General features: G+C 43.3%; 2 protein-coding genes across 4 annotated transcripts in view; one reads left to right on the plus strand and one right to left on the minus strand.

Moving 5' to 3' along the window:
• PTAFR (platelet activating factor receptor) overlaps positions 1-17141 on the minus strand; it is a 566600-nt gene that overhangs the window by 530882 nt on the left and 18577 nt on the right. The gene's annotated exons all lie outside the window — the stretch shown is intronic.
• KDM1A (lysine demethylase 1A) overlaps positions 1-17141 on the plus strand; it is a 157012-nt gene that overhangs the window by 68667 nt on the left and 71204 nt on the right. For all 3 annotated transcript variants that reach the window (XM_050932307.1, XM_050932305.1, XM_050932306.1), the window contains 4 exons: positions 5953-6095; positions 9299-9389; positions 10516-10650; positions 15746-15819. In XM_050932307.1, the coding sequence (XP_050788264.1) occupies positions 5953-6095; positions 9299-9389; positions 10516-10650; positions 15746-15819 (443 nt within the window). The remainder of the gene's footprint in view (positions 1-5952; positions 6096-9298; positions 9390-10515; positions 10651-15745; positions 15820-17141) is intronic.

A 17141-nucleotide genomic window follows, 5' to 3' on the forward strand; every position in this document is an offset into this window, starting at 1 on the left:
AGCCAACTAGACATGGAGACATTGATCACTATCCATTGAGCCTGACAATCTAGCCAGCTTTCTATCCATCTTATAGTCCATTCATCCAGAGCATACTTCTTTAACTTGCCGGCAAGAATACTGTGGGAGACCGTATCAAAAGCTTTGCTAGTCAAGGAATAACACATCCACTGCTTTCCCCTCATCTACAGAGCCAGTTATCTCCTCATAGAAGGCAATTTAGGTTAGTCAGGCATGACTTGCCCTTGGTGAATCCATGCTGACTCTTCCTGATCACTTTCCTCTCCTCAAGTGCTTCAGAATTGATTCCTTGAGCACCTGCTCCATGATTTTTCCAGGGACTGAGGTGAGGCTGACTGGCCTGTAGTTCCCTGAATCCTCCTCCTTCCCTTTTTTAAAGATGGGCACTACAGTAGCCTTTTTCCAGTCATCCAGGACCTCTCCTGATTGCCATGAGTTTTCAAAGATAATGGCCAATGGCTCTGCAATCACATCCGCCAGCTCCTTTAGCACCCTTGGATGCAGCGCATCCGGCCCCATGGATTTGTGCTCATCCAGCTTTTCTAAATAGTCCCGAACCACTTCTTTGTCCACAGAGGGCTGGTCACCTCCTCCCCAGTGCTGCCCAGCGCAGCAGTCTGGGAGCTGACCTTGTTCATGAAGACAGAGGCAACAAAATCATTGAGTATATTAGCTTTTTCCACATCCTCTGTCACTGGGTTGCCTCCCTCATTCAGAAAGGGGCCCACACTTTCCTTGACTCTTCTTATTGCTAACATACCTGAAGAAACCCTTTTTGTTACTCTTAACATCTCTTGCTAGCTGCAACTCCTAGTGTGATTTGGCCTTCCTGATTTCACTCCTGCATGCCTGAGCAATATTTTTATACTCCTCCCTGGTCATTTGTCCAATCTTCCACTTTTTGTAAGCTGCTTTTTTGCATTTAAGATCAGCGAGGATTTCACTGTTAAGCCAAGCTGGTCGCCTGCCATATTTACTATTCTTTCTACATGTCGGGATGTTTTTTTCCTGCAGCCTCAATGATTCTTTAAAATACAGCCAGCTCTCCTGGACTCCTTTCCCCCTCATGTTGTTCTCCCAGGGGATCCTGCCCATCAGTTCCCTGAGGGAGTCAGAGTCTGCTTTTCTGAAGTCCAGGGTCCGTATACTGCTGCTTTCCTTTCTTCCTTGTGTCAGGATCCTGAACTCGACCGTCTCATGGTCACTGCCTCCCAGGTTCCCATCCACTTTGGCTTCCCCTACTAATTCTTCTCTGTTTGTGAGCAGCAGATCAAAAAGAACTCTGCCTGTAGTTGGTTCCTCCAGCATTTGCACCAGGAAATTGTCCCCCACACTTTCCAAAAACTTCCTGGATTGTCTGTGCACCGCTGTATTGCTCCCCAGCAGATTATCAGGGTGATTAAAATCTCCCATGATAACCAGGGCCTGCAATCTAGTAACTTTTGTTAGTTGCCAGAAGAAAGCCTCATCCACCTGGTCTGGTGGTCTATAGTAGACTCCCATAACGACATCATCCTTGTTGCTCACACTTCTAAACTTAATCCAGAGATTCTCAGGTTTTTCTGCAGTTTCATGCTGGAGCTCTGATCAGTCATCCTGCTCTCTTACATACAATGCAACTCCCCCACCTTTTCTGCCCTGCCTGTCCTTCCTGAACAGTTTATATCCATCCACGACAGTACTCCAGTCATGTGAGTTATCCCACCAAGTCTCTGTTATTCCAATCACATCACAGTTGCCCATAGTTATGGTCTTTCAGAGCAGGATGCGATTAATGGCCTTGCACACTTCCAACAACACAAGTCCAATGATTGACTTTCCCACTCTGAACTGGTTAGCAACCTATCGCGAACAGTTTGGAGTAGCCAGCTTCCACAATGCAATCACCACATGCTTCTCCAGTGGCAGGACAGCTCTCATTCTTGTGTCCTTGCACCGCAGGGCTAGGGCGTGCTCATCACACAGTTCCATGAGTACGGCTTTCCTCATCCGAAAGTTCTGCAGCCACTGCTTGTCATCCCAGATATGCATGACGATGTGATCCCACCACTAAGTGCTTGTTTCCCAAGCCCAGAAGCGGCATTCCACTGTGGTCAGCACCTCTGTGAATGCCACAAGCAATCTCATCTCGTAGCTAGTACACGTGGTGAGATAAATGTCACACTCCTCTTGCCTTTGTAGTGTAAGGAATAACTCCACTGCCACTCATGACCTGTTAGTCACAGCAAGCAGCATACTGGTCAACAGTTAGGGATCCATTCTTGCAGACCGAAGAGGCTGGGGGCACAGTACACAAACCATTGAAAGATGGTGCCAATTGCAAAAGGAAACACAGGGGTTGCTGGGATGCAAAGCAATGTATCACAGGGCATTGGGACTGGACCCAGGATGCCTCACGACCCCCTCTGCCTTCCCACAACTCTTAGCCTCAGAAGAGGAAAAGATACTCTGTGAGAGAGCTGCCCAGAGTGCGCTGCTCTGAATACCGCTGCAAGTGTGAACGTGCTATTGCACAGGCAGCTGTCAGTGTGAACACACAATAGCAGTTTCTCTTCAGCGCTCTCTTAGCGGAGCTGTAACTGCCAGTGTAAACATACCCTCAGTACATCTCCCAGACCTGAAGAAGAGCTCTGTGTAAGCTCGAAAGCTTGTCTCTCTCTCTCCAGCAAGTTGGTCCAGTAAAAGATATTACCTCACCTACCTCATCTATCTCAATTATTGAATATAGTGTGGATTCTTATGCTTCCTACATGTACTCCATAATTTCCCTTTCTAGCCTGCATGACAAGTTAAGGTTAGTTACGATGTTATGGGTATACCTAGCAAAGAGTCCTGTGGCACCTTATAGACTAACAGACGTATTGGAGCATGAGCTTTTGTGGGTGAATACCCACTTCGTCGGTATTCCGACTGCATCCGACGAAGTGGGTATTCACCCGCGAAAGCTCATGCTCCAATATGTCTGTTAGTCTGTAAGGTGCCACAGGGCTCTTTGCTGCTTTTACAGATCCAGACTAACACGACTAACCTGCTGATACTTGACATGGGTATACCTGTCTGCCTTCAAAGAACTGGTGCCATTTTATAAGGGAAGCTGCTGATCCCTGTGCTGTAACTGCTCTGTGGCTGAGCAGAGTGCTTCAATCTCCCGGTCTGTCAGTCTGACATTAACCTGTTACTTAAAAACTAGTCATGCTCAAGCTAGCTTTCCAAATCCCATTCAATCCTTACTTTGTCTGAGTTTATTTTCTCTGCAGCTTGTCAGAATATTTGTGTGTAGTATAAATAGAATTCTCATTTTTTTTTCCTGCCACCATCATCTACTCAATTCATTCAAAGCCAGACTGGCGGCATATATTTGATAGTACCTTTGCTTCCACAGTGGATTGTTCCGCAGGTGTTGCGTACACTGAAATTGACTACACTGAGAAGACACGATAGGTATAGAAACGCAGCAAAAGGACAGGACTGTTTAAATTTGCTTGCTCAGGCATGGTGTGATTCTTCAACATCATGTGAGCTTTCTGTTTTCCATTTGTATTGTTTGTCTGTGCTGTTTCTTTAACCTTGTTTTACCCTAAATGCACATAGGACCTGCTGGAAGCTGTTTCATTCATACGTTCACTCTTGGTTTTCTCTTTTCTGAGACTTACCACAATGTGTTCTTTTTGTTTTGTTTTTTGATTGTTGCCACTGCTAAAACAGTAAGTGATGATTAGCTGCTTCTGCAATGCTTTAAATCTTGTTTTGATTTTACCCTATTGTACAAAATTTACCTTGAAACAGCTATCAGGCTATTTATTATTTATTTCTCTTTCTGCTGCAATGGTTAAAAGGACACTGTCAAGGTATCACTTACAATTTTTTAAAATCCCTTTTTTTACTGTTTATAATAATCCCTGAGTTTAAAATTTAAATAATTTGTTACTGAACACTTATTTTTTTCCCTTCAGTGGTACATTCATATTGACTTCTTGTTGTTGGGTTGCTCATGAATGTTGGGCAGATAACTTTGAATCGTTTTAGGGGAGAAAAAAATTTACACTGACTACGCAAACTGAAAGGAAATACGTAGGTCCCATGTTGGACCTACAGCCTTGACAGTGTCCCTTTAAATATGCCTCCCAACTAGTACTGGAGCCAAAGTGCAGTCACCACTTCACTATGAACTTCCTCAGTTTGTCTCTCCATCTTCCTGTCATCATCAGCAGCTGAGATTAAAGCCTGTCTCAGTCCAGGTGGAAGGGTATGAAATCTGCTACTCTCTGCTCTAAACAAGACATTTTGATTAACCCTCACCATTAGTATGTACTCAGAAGGCAAGTTGCAATTCACCACTCAAAGCTCCTTGGGAATTGTCTCAGCCTTCCTGACGAAGCAGCTTTTGAGAGGGTACTAGGAGAGCCACTCTGCCGTGTAATGGTCATATCTAGGATTTACAAGGCCAGGAATAAGAAGTAGGAGGGTGCCCCTCACCCTATGGAATTGTCTCCTGGAGAAAGTAGCCCTTTGTCTGTCCCTGGCCTCCAGAGACGGCCCTCCTGTAAGCCTGACACATGCTATTTCTGACACGTCTCTGCCCATCTGCCTTCCTTTATGGTGCTTGCTGTTTTCTCTCCTCTTTTCTTTGACTCATTTGTCCCTGCCCTCTCGTGTTCTCACCCCTTCTTTTCTTTGTGCTCAGACTCCTAGGTGTTTTTGCCCTAATTCCCTTACTCCCACTTACCAGGCTCAGGACAGCCGAAGCTCCTTAGAGCTTCACTCATGTTCTCGGAGCTCAGGAAGAGGCCCCACAATGCTTATCCCTGCTGGCCCCTCCCCACATGATCAGATCTGCAGCTGCTGTACCTACCAGCTGGACTGTGCTGCTGTGCACTTAACACAGGGGTTGTTCTCCAGTCGGGTGAGGGAGGCCTCAAACACTGGCCTAGTAGAACTGTTGTGGCTCTATGTAGTGCTATTCCGAAGGTTCAGCGGTGTCACAGTAGCAACACCAAAAGTCTTTAAAGAAATGCTCCCCTACTGTGCAATAAGCTGTAAAAACTTATCTGGCTACCAGCAATATCTCTACTTCATGTAGGAATAGATGAGGTTGCCAGGGGGCACTGCTTGTGCCATTTGTAGCCAATCTTCCACATATGAAGTATTTTCCTTCTACCTGATCAGTGTGCCTCAGGCCCTCTCTGAAGGCTTGATGTGCACTAAGCCTCATTGGAAGGTGACAAACCGCTCAGTAGAGCCAGAGTGCACCTTTCTGGCATCCGAAAGAATGTAGACATGGCCCACAGGTGAGCCATTGGACCTCAGGTGTTTGACTTCATCCTTTAGTTGAGGAAGCCTCTTTATACTGACTTGTTTTTTTGCAGTCATGGGGAAGCCCAGTAAACAATGCTAGTTGCCTGTTTGCCAATTCAGAGGTGAGAGAAAGAGAAGAACCTGGCAGATTATCCCTTAATGCCCTGCACACTTTTCTTGTCTGATCATTTTGAAGACTTGAGAACTTACAGGTGCCAGCCCTCAGCTTCTTTTTGTTCACTAGAGCTTTTTTAAAGTATATGACACAGGGTAGTAAAGTAATGATTCTGTCAGCACCAGTGTAACATTACGCATCCATGCTCTGCCTTGCTCTTTTGCATATTACTTCATTGCTATGTACGGTGCTCACATTTTGAGGGGGAAAGATTGGCGGCAACTTGTGTTACTGAATTTAAAACATAACTTGTAATGGAATTAGCATCACAATGGAAAAGGAAGTCTAAGCTTCATGGTTCTGAAGTCTTTCTGGACTTCTTAATTTTACCAGCCTCCACTCCACACCTGTTAGCTTCAACCTTAATTAAGTGTTCATATCTTGAGCTTTGGTGTTTTGTGCCTTATTATTATTATTATTATTTTTAATTTACAGAGACAAATCTGTTCTTTGACTTTCAGGTTCCTAAAGAGAAAGATGAAATGGTGGAGCAGGAATTCAACCGTTTGCTGGAGGCCACCTCCTATCTCAGTCATCAGCTGGACTTCAATGTCCTCAATAACAAGCCAGTCTCCCTTGGACAGGCTCTGGAAGTTGTCATACAGTAAGTACCCTCATGCTTTGCTGATAGAAATTAATAGTCTCATAGACTTTAAGGCCAGAAGGGACCATCATGATTATCTGGGCTGACCTCTCTTGAATTACTGAAGTCTTCAAATAATGATTTAAAGACCAAGTTACAGAGAATCTACCATTTACACTAATTTAAACCTACAAGTGATCTGTGCCCCATACTGCAGAGGAAGATGGAAAAACTCACAGGGTCTCTGCCAATCTAACGGGGGCCAGGAATTCCTTCCCAATTCCAAATGAGGACCCTGAGCATTTTGGCAAGACTCAGCATCCAGACCCCTGGGAAAGAACTCAGAGAGTAGTAACTCAGAGAGTAACTCCCCATCTAGTGTCCCATCACTGGCCATTGAAGATATTTGCAAATGGCAGTCATAGATTGGCTACATGACATTGTAGGCAGTTTCATCATCCCATCCATAAACTTACCTTTGAAGAATCAAGGACAATGGGGGAAATTCCAGAGGATTGGTAGACAGATATAGTGCCAGTCTATAAAAAGGGGAATAAGGACAACTCAGGGAATTACAGACCAGTCAGCTTAACTTCAGTATCCAGAAAGATCAAATAATCAAGCAGTCAGTTTACAAACACCTAGAAAATAATATGGTGATGAGTAACAGTCAAGAACAAATCATGTCAAACCAACCGAATGGCTTCCTTTGACAGGGTAACAAGCCTTGTGGATAGGGGGAAGTGGTAGAGGTGATGTATCTTTACTTTAGTAAGGCTTTTAATACTGTCTCATGTGGCCTTCTCATAAACAAACTAGGGAATATAGCTTAGAAGGAACTATCAAAAGGTGGGCGCATAACTTCTCTGGAAACAGTTTTCCAATCAATTGTCAATGTTTTACAGTGAAGCTGGAAAGGCATCTCGAGTTGGGGTCCTTCAGGGATCAGTTCTGGATCCAGTTCTGTTCAGTATCTTCATCAATAATTTAGATAATGGCAGAGAGATTACAGTTACAAAGTTTGCAGATGATACCACGATGGGAGGAGTTGGAAGTACTTTGGAGGATAGGATTAAAATTCAAAATTATCTGGACAAACAGGAGAAGTGGTCTGAAGTAAATCTGATGAAATTCAATAAGGACAAATGCAAAGTACTCCACTTAGGAAGGAACAGTCAGTTCCACACATACAAATGGAAATGACTGCCTGGGAAAGAGTACTGTGGAAAGGGATCTGGGAGTTTTAGAGGATTACGGGCTAAATATGAGTAATCAATGTAACACGGCTGCGCCAAAAAGAAATAAAAAGCAAACATCATTCTGGGATGTATTAGCTGGAGCATTGTAAGCAACACACGAGAAGTAATTCTTCCAGCCTACTCTGCTGATTAGGCCTCAGCTGGATTATTGTGTCCAGTTCTCGACACCACATTTCAGGAAAGATGTGGACAAATTGGAGAAATCCCAGAGAAAAGGAACAAAAATGAGGAGGAGGAGAGAGAAAAATTGTTCTCCTTAACCTCTAAGAATAGGACAAGAATCAATGGGCTTAAATTGTAGCGACTGCACTTAGGTTGGATATTAGGAGAAACTTCCTAATTGTCAGGGTAAAGTACTCAAATAAATTGCCTAGGGAGGTTGTGGAATCTCCATCATTGGAGATTTTTAAGAGCAGATTAGACAAACACCTGTCAGGCTTGGTCTAAAATAATACTTAGTCCTGCCATAAGTGCAAGGGAGAGACCTCTCCCACTGCAACAAATTTCCACTCCCAACGAGCAGCAGTAGCTTTGTTGGCAGGAGAGCACCCCTGCCGACAAAACGCTGTTTACATCAGCATTTTTCGTCGGCAAAACTTTTGTCGTTTGGGCACGTGCGTGTGTTTTTTTCACACCCGAATGACAAAAGTTTTGTCCTTCAGTTTCCAGTGTAAACAAAGCTAGACCTCTTGTTGGTTCAGTGACTGTTTGGTGAAGAAATCTGTCAGCTATCACATCCAGGAAAATCTGGGCCCTACTATTATTAGTAGCACATGTCTTCCAGTCTATATCTGGGAAATTAGTCTCCCATATTCACACAATTTCCAGTAGTATTTATTTAATTAAAAAAGGTCTCTGTCCGTATCTAGATTGGATTCTGGGGATCTGTAGTCAATCCCAAACTCTGCTCCAGGAGAACCTCTGGGAGATTTCTTCCCCAAAATGATTTGGACACAGACTCTATTTGATCCATTCCATCACTTCTAATTCCTTTAGTCTCCCTCATCATTAATATACAGTGCATTTCTGTCTTTCCTTAAGAGCACATGCCCTTCAACCCCTGTACTCCAGTCATGATGACTATTCCACCATGTTTCTGTTATTCTATAATACCTAGTTTCGCTTCTTGCACCAGTAGTTCTAGTTTCTCCATTTTGTTACCCAGGCTTCTTGCATTGGTATCATCTTAGTGGTTTCTGCTTGGTTTTGCAAAGATTCCTCACCTGATTAGGTAATGGATCTTTTGCCAATATTGCCTACTTGATTCTTAGCTTCATTGGTATTGGCACTATCTTTCCTCTTAATATCCATTCTCCTATCTTTTCTCCATTGCTGTATTTTCTCTTTCTTGATTTTCCTCCTGGTCAATATTGGAATCAGGCATGAAGATTACATGAGTCTTCCCCTGCAAGGATTCTGTTTGGATTTTCTTGGAAGTACATAGTCATGATGACTTCTTGATAATCTTGGTTTCTTGCAGCTACTTGGTACATATTGTGTCCAGCATTTGTGTGCACAGCCTTTCCACATTTTTAGTACAGCTTTGTAGACACAGGATAAGGAATGTTACCTTAACTGGTATCTTTCTTGAAAATTCCTCTTCCATTAGTGATATAGTAGTTAATAAAATAAATGGATATTTGACATAGCACAATGGTGTGATACAGCATGAAGTCTACATATTTGAATCCTACTTGTTTGAAAACATTTCCTGCAAGTAAGGATTTCTACCCTTTGGATTTTGGTAGGCTGTCCTATGTTTAGCTACTAGCTAACCAACTGCTTTCTTTTCATGAGTTGTACAGTTGTTGAAGAATACACTCCATTCTTTACTGAAATGACACTTTTCTGAGTTCTACTTTATTACTTTACACTCATGAATCAGATGTTGATCATGAGAACACCATGCAGCTTACTAGGATTTCCCAGTTAAAACAATCTGTGGCTTCTGTTCCCCATCCCTAGATTACAAGAAAAGCATGTGAAGGATGAACAGATTGAACATTGGAAGAAGATAGTAAAAACTCAAGAGGAGCTGAAAGATCTCCTTAACAAGGTCAGACCTTCTCTCCTTTCTGGCATACATGGATGCAATACTCTATTTTCACTTCCTTCCCTTACAAATGCACTGGAAAACATTACTAGGGACTTAAAGGAGAAACTGATTTCAGAAACTGATTACCATCATTACATTTAATGTTTATGTGAGAAGAAACTAGACCTTGAGAAATAAAGAAATTTTATCTGGATTTTATCAATAAGGAGGGCAACAACACTATTCAAAAATGAATAATAATGCTTTTTTGGTCCACAAGGAGAAGTTGTGTTGTGACAGGCAAGCCCCAGGGAAACTATTAATTTTATTAAGCTGGGGCTTTCCTCTCACTGAAAAACACTTTTTCTCTTCTGAGAACCTCATAGTCTAAAGGCAAACAAGCAAGCAGAGGCCAGGGAAAGTAGGCAGTTTATATAGATGTCGCCTTGATTCACATCATGGCAGAAGTGGCTGTTTAAGGGTGACTTAGATTTGGATGGGGTAGGGACCTTCCAGATGAGCACAAGAAGCCTGTATAAAGAAAACAGGACCCTCTGGAAGAAAGTACAGCTATGATTGTGCCAACAACTGACAAACATGGATGAGTCTGGGAATACTTATGGAGTGGAGAGGATGGACACAGTCAAAGCAATACGTAAAAGCAAGCCAGCTCTTCCTTGAAAGCATCACTGTAATAACCACTTCCATTGGAAATGTTTATTGCAGATATGGTTTGTGATGAGATTAGTTTACAAAGTCACCTTAAAAATATCGTAAGGTAAATAAAAAGATATGTTTAGTCATTTAGAAACATACAACATTGAAACACTGGAAGATTTAGTTCAGATTAACTGTTAAAGGTGATGCTGCTATCCCTCTGGAGAAAGCATACAGAGTTCTGGTATCTTTCCTACCCTCAACCGTTCCATTCTGTACATTTTGCCAGAGGACAGTAATAGCTTATGCTGTGCATATTAATCAGAAAATCTCTAGAAATATAGGATTAATGGTATTATAGTGCCCTGTGAGGTGCATCCCCTGTAACAAGGGAGGAAGTGCCATCAGTGGTGTGACTGTTTTTGAGGCAGAATTCTTATTTTCATTGTAAATGTTACAAAAGCTCCTTTTTTCCTCTTCCCCTTCCCAGATGGTGAATTTAAAAGAGAAGATTAAAGAGCTCCATCAGCAGTATAAGGAGGCATCTGAAGTAAAACCACCTCGGGATATTACTGCGGAGTTCCTTGTGAAAAGCAAACACCGAGATCTTACTGCTCTCTGCAAGGTACAGAATGCCATAAATACAAGTCTACAAACTTTTGTCTTTAAAATCTGAACGGCAAACTGATTATGTAAAATTGTGTCACATACACTTTTTTGAAGAACTGGCTGTGTGAAACTGCTCTGAAAAGTTCATGTGCATGTTCCCTGTATTAGAGCCTTCTGGAAAATAATAATGGGACTGCATGAGCTCCTGTCTCAACAGGATCTGAAAGTTCAGGAATTAGTCCAGTTTTAGATCACAGTTCAGCTTTGGCACTGTTGGACACTGTCCAAGACAGGCATACCACTACAGTGCATGTTGAGATGGCAATCTGGAAAGAAAAAGTTCATGTTCAAAGAGATTTGCCTCCTGTAAGGCCAAAATGTCAGAGACTGATGAATATTTAAGAAACTTGCAGAGGCTGCGAGAGGCTCACCTGCCTGAATGAGGCTCCATTTATGCCAGATTGGCTCTTTTGGCCTGATGAGTGATTTGTCCTTTGGTGCTCCCTGCTTGGGCCTAGGAATTGGATTTCTCCAGTTTTGCTCCTCTGTAGAATCCAAATACTTGTGAAGCAGCCTGAGTGTTCTTTAGATCCAGTCATTCACATCCTCCTGGCTCATTACATTGTGACACTACAGGACCTCTGACCAGGCAACATAATTCTCCCTTGTCTTATGTTTGGAATCATCTTGTAAATAACACCAGGAGTAATCATGAATAAGTCTGAAGGCCTTGAAACTGAGGTGCACTAGATCTAGGCTTGAGAACTGAGGTGGTTCCCCTGATTCCATTAATTCCGGAGTAGTCCTTGAATCCAAACTGTGTCTGTCCTACTTCACCAACCTCTGGTGTGGGAACCACTGAGCAGTCCCCATCACTTCTCTCATTTGGATTTTAGACAGATTCATTACGCCCTTTCAGTCTTCTCCTGAAGGGAAGCTTAGATTTAATACTTTTAGGGCACACCTCCAAATCCATCTCAGATGAACTCATAGAAAACATTATAGTTTCCCAAATCTGAGAAAATAGGCTCCCCATCTTATTCATAGGACTTTAAAAGTCTCCCCTCTGGCTTTTCTGATACGCTGTGAAGTTTATCTGTTCAAGTTCCCACAATTGCCAGTTTGATTATGCTTCATGGTATATTAGCTCTTGTGCCCTCCTCTTCTTCAGTTTAGGGAGTCAGGGTTAAGAGGATAATCAAAAAACCAGGGCCATGTGACTCCTCCACTTCCTGTAATCAGTCTTACGCTTTTCTCCTAGACATGTCCCCCCACTCCTGTGGCTTAGGGAAGAGTTGCTGGAAATAGATACTGGTGAGGGGGTGATAGTGATCTTGAGGATGCCCTTTTCCTTCAGGGTACAGCTCATCCTGCAACCTCTGCAGAAGAGAATACTTTTCTAATTTCTTCATTTCTGCTTAAGTATTTTCAGTAACTGCTGTTCAGTGTGGTAGATACTTTGGACTGATAAGTGTCAAGAAAGACCCCATCACAAATGCAGAATTGCTTTACCAGTAAATGAGAAGCTACTGGTACATGCCAAGATTATTTGTCATGCCTCTTAATCCATTTCACCTAGGGTGAAGAAAACTGCCATCTTTGACATCCCGCAAGAGGTTAGAATATTTTTTTTTCTCCTACCCAGCTCCTGGATTGTTGGTAGTCTCAACTACGGTAGTGAAATACAGTGCCAGGAGCTCCTCCCATTCTCCTCCCCAAACCCTTTTCACAGGGCCCTCTCTGAAAAGTTTGCTTTGGTAGGAACTTACTGTAGTTGACAGAAAAGTTCCTCAGATGCACTGAGGAAAAAATTTTAAATGTGTTTTTTCCTAAATCTGGAAAAGTGGCCTCAATTTGTAAGAAAGTGCAACAATTTTGGAGAAAAGTTATAAGTCATCAAGGTATTCTCATATAACAGGGAAGAAGAATATGTTAACAGCAGAGAGTAAACAGGAAAACTTCACAACTTTGCATTGATCCCTGTCCTGTGACCTTGACCTTCCCAAAGCCATCCTTTGCCAAACAGCTACTCTTCAAGAGCACTCTTCTGAGTCCCTATGCAATGTACATAAAAAAGGCAAGACGAGATTTTTTTTTCCTTAACATATGTTAGGAGCAGGAGAAAGATGAAGGAAAGTGAACATCCTCTACTTAGTGTGGAAGGAGGCTAATAACTGATAATATCAAGAAATCTGAGGTTTTTATTGCCAATTTTGCTTCAGTCATCACTAAAAAGGCTAATGGTGACCCAGATACTCAACATAATTAATATTAACAATAAGGGGGAAGGAATGTCAACCAAAATATGGAAAGAACAGGTTAAAGAATATTTAGATAAGTTAGATGTATTCATGTCAGCATGGCCTGATGAAATTCATCTTAGGGTACTTAAGGAACTAGCTGAAGCAGTTATCTTTGAGAACTCATGGAGGATGACTGAGGTCCCAGAGGACTGGAGAAGGGCAACCATATTACCTCTCTTTTTTTTTTAAATAAAGAGTGTGTGTGTAAAGAGGATCTGGGGAATTACAGACTGGTCAGCCTAACTATGATACCTGGAAAGAGGCTGGAACAAATTATTAATCAGTTTGTAAGCAGCTAGAAAAGGACCTAGGGATTATGGTGGACGAGAAGCTGGATATGAGTCAACAGTGCGCCCTTGTTGCCAAGAAGGTTAACGGCATTTTGGGCTGTATAAATATGGGCGTTGCCAGCAGATCGAGGGATGTGATCATTCCCCTCTATTCGACATTGGTGAGGCCTCATCTGGAATACTGTGTCCAGTTTTGGGCCCCACGCTACAAGAAGGATGTGGCAAAATTGGAAAGAGTCCAGCGGAGGGCAACAAATATAATTAGGGGGCTGGAGCACATGACTTATGAGGAGAGGCTGAGGGAACTGGGATTGTTTAGTCTGCAGAAGAGAAGAATGAGGGGAGATTTGATAGCTGCTTTCAACTACCTGAAAGGGGGTTCCAAAGAGGATGGATCTAGACTGTTCTCAGTGGTAGCAGATGACAGAACAAGGAGTAATGGTCTTAAGTTGCGGTGGGGGAGGTTTAGGTTGGATATTAGGAAAATCTTTTTCACTCAGAGAGTGGTGAAGCACTGGAGTGGGTTCCCTAGGGAGGTGGTGGAATCTCCTTCCTTAGAGTTTTTTAAGGTCAGGCTTGAGAGAGCCCTGGCTGGGATGATTTAGTTGGTGTTGGTCCTGCTTTGAGCAGGGGATAGGACTAGATGACCTCCTGAGGTCCCTTCCAACCCTGATAGTCTCTGATTCTAGAGGACAATAAGTTATAAGGAATGGCCAGCATGGATTTGTCAAAAACAAATCACACCAAACCAACTTACGCTGCATGGCCGCACAAGAATCAATCAGGTGCCGTACACTAGGTTAGTAGAGCCCTGCACATCCAGCGACTGGTGTTTATGTGCCCCTCCCCCTGCTGCTCTGCCTTCTGTCTTGGAGCTTCTGCCAGCTACTCCCAGGACCCTCCTACTTGCTGTGCAGAACAGAGGCGCTGATGTCAGGGTGTCCCTCTCTCTGCCGCCCATGTACCCCATCTACGCAGAGTGGGGGAGGGGAACAGGGCTCTGCAGTTAGATGAGACTGCTGGCCCCTGCTGCGTTCTGAACAAGCCTTCAGGCTGGTGTGCTTAGAGACAGCACACTGTCTGTCTGCAATACACTTCTCCAGCAGCCAGTGTGCGCGCGCGCGCACACACACACACACACACAGTCTCTCTCTGTCTCTCACCTCCCAACACACACACACACACACACACACACACACACACACACACACACACAGTCTCTCTCTGTCTCTCACCTCCCAACACACACACACACACACACACAGTCTCTCTCTGTCTCTCACCTCCCAACACACACACACACACACACACACACAGTCTCTCTCTGTCTCTCACCTCCCAACACACACACACACACACACACACACACACACACAGTCTCTCTCTCTGTCTCTCACCTCCCAACACATACTTGTGATGTTGTTCGTACTTCTTGGTACTTCCTGGAATGCACATTTATTCTCTGTAATTTTATTCTTTCAAAGTGCCTTTATTTTAGTTTTTTGACTGCTCTCTGCATTTCATAATTTTATTTCTCTCATGGTGAAATTTAATTCTTTGAGTAGTGAGTTCTAAAATGCCTCACCTGTCATGGCTAGAGTAATTATCCCTATGGTAACTTTTACAAAATATATATTATAGCTATGTTTCTTGTTTTTACTGGTGCTGCACATCCGCACATTACCTAAATATTGGTACACATAATAAAATTCTTTCCACCTATGGATGGAAAAAATGAGAGGGAATATTGGTCATAACTTCCAGCAATGAGCTCTTCGTCATCAGTTGATACAGTACATTACTCAATAGCTGTCTGTAAAGGTCTTCCTTTAAAATTCTAGCTTGAACTTGGGTGTACTGCCTGTGCTTTAGTATTTTCTATTTTCTTTTACTTTGGAAATATCTCACTTTATACATTCAACAATGAAATAAATAAGTCTTTAATAAGGAAACAAGAATAGAAAATATCACATCCAGTTTGGTTGAGTTCCAGTTACTATGAGAACCATCTGGTATCTCATTCCACCAGAACTGTAATGGATTTTATCACATTCTCTGACCTGAGTGTTTGCTGACAATCCAAGAAAGTAGGGTTTTGTGTTTTAAGGTATTTGTTTAATACAGGTGTGAAATGTGGCTGAACTAATAGTGCTTTTAGGATCCAGTGGTCTGATTCAGTTCCCATTGAAACACATACGAGTGTCTTCAATGGGAGATGGATCAAACCCCATTCTTATTGAGGCTGTGTGCTCTACCATAATGTAAACATTTAATAAAAAAAACCTGTACTTTTCACAGCTTTAGAGAATCTAAATCTCATCCTTTGTGTTAAAATATTTTCCTTTTATGTATTCAGTGTTCATGAGGAAACTACAAAAATAGGCATGTGGCTTTGCGTTTGTATGATCATTATTTGGCAGTAAGTTTACTATGGACACTTCACTTTCTCCTTGTTTTTTATTTAAAAATGAGAAATTTAAAGCTAATACTTGACTGAATCTGTTTAACCTTTTATCAGGAGTATGATGAGTTGGCAGAAACACAAGGAAAGCTGGAAGAAAAGCTCCAAGAACTTGAAGCCAATCCACCAAGGTAAAAAAACAAAATACAAAAAATACCACACACTAGCTGGAGAGCAATCAGGAAGGCTGGTGTTTCTCATTTAGTATTGCATTGACATACTTGGGTTCAGAAACGAATTTTCCCCCAGGTCATATTGGCAGAGACTGGATTTTTTTTGCCTTCTGCAGCATTGGTCACAGGTCACTTGCTGGTTTAAATGAAATACTAAATAGTGGATTCTCTGTAATGTGAAATCCTTTTTTTTTTTTTTTTTTTTTAATCATGATTTGAGAACATCAGTAACTCAGCCAGAGGTTCTGGGTCTATTTCAGGAGTGGATGGGTAAGGTTCTGTGGCCTGCAAAGTGCAGGAGGTCAGACTAGATCAGTGGTGGTTCTTTGAGTGATTGTTCATGTGTATTCCAAGCAGGTGTGCATACCAGCCAGAAGATTTTCCCTTAGCAACGTCCATAGGGTCGGCCCTGGAGTGGCCCCTCCATGGCGCCCTATATAGGGGCCTGGCGACCCTCCACCCCCTCAGTTACTTCTTGGCGCCAGTGATGGCTAGCTGGAACTTTGCTCGCTTTTGCAGCAAGCCTAGCAGTGTCTTGTCTAAGTGTATATAGTTGTTTCCCCTCTCATAGTTTAGAGTTAGTGATAGTTGTAGATAGTTAATAGTAGTTGGGGGGGCTTCCCCCCCTCCCCAACGTGCTTGTTGCCCTGCTGGGGCATGCCCAGGTCCCCAGGGTTTAAACTCTGCGAGGACTGCGGGAAATTTATGCCAAAGAGTGACCCGCACTCGTCCTGCTTGAGGTGTCTCGGGGAGAGCCACCAAAGAGACCGGTGCAGTATCTGCAGGGGATTCTGTTCCAGGACTCTTATGAACAGAGAGCAGAGACTCAGAGTGCTCCTGATGGAAGCAGCTTTACAGCCACACTCGGACCCTGAGCCTGCCGATCCGGTGCCCAGCACCTCATCCTTGGTGCACAGCGCTCCGGCACCGCTAACAAGACAGGAGTCCCAGTCTAAGACCTCAAAGTCCTGGCACCGGAGAGACTCGGGACATAGAAAATCGACCTCAGTGCAGCACCGATCACCATGTCCAGTGCACGCGAAAACAAAGAGGCTGGTGAGGAACCGATCACCCCACCAGAACCTTAAAAGGCCAGCGGTGTCCACGACTGTGGTGGGACAAGCCAAGCCACAGCTGCACCCTCCCAAGGTCCCGATGACTCCCGCCCTGGTGGGGGTGCAGTTGAGTCTGAACCAGTCCAGCTCCCCGGACCTCAGCGAGGATGGGCGTCCCCCATCGACACCCGAGACATTCGAGGTGGCCTCTGAGTTATTAAGCCT

Source organism: Gopherus flavomarginatus, chromosome 22 (assembly GCF_025201925.1).
Source record: "Gopherus flavomarginatus isolate rGopFla2 chromosome 22, rGopFla2.mat.asm, whole genome shotgun sequence".
Taxonomy (NCBI): Eukaryota; Metazoa; Chordata; order Testudines; family Testudinidae; genus Gopherus; species Gopherus flavomarginatus.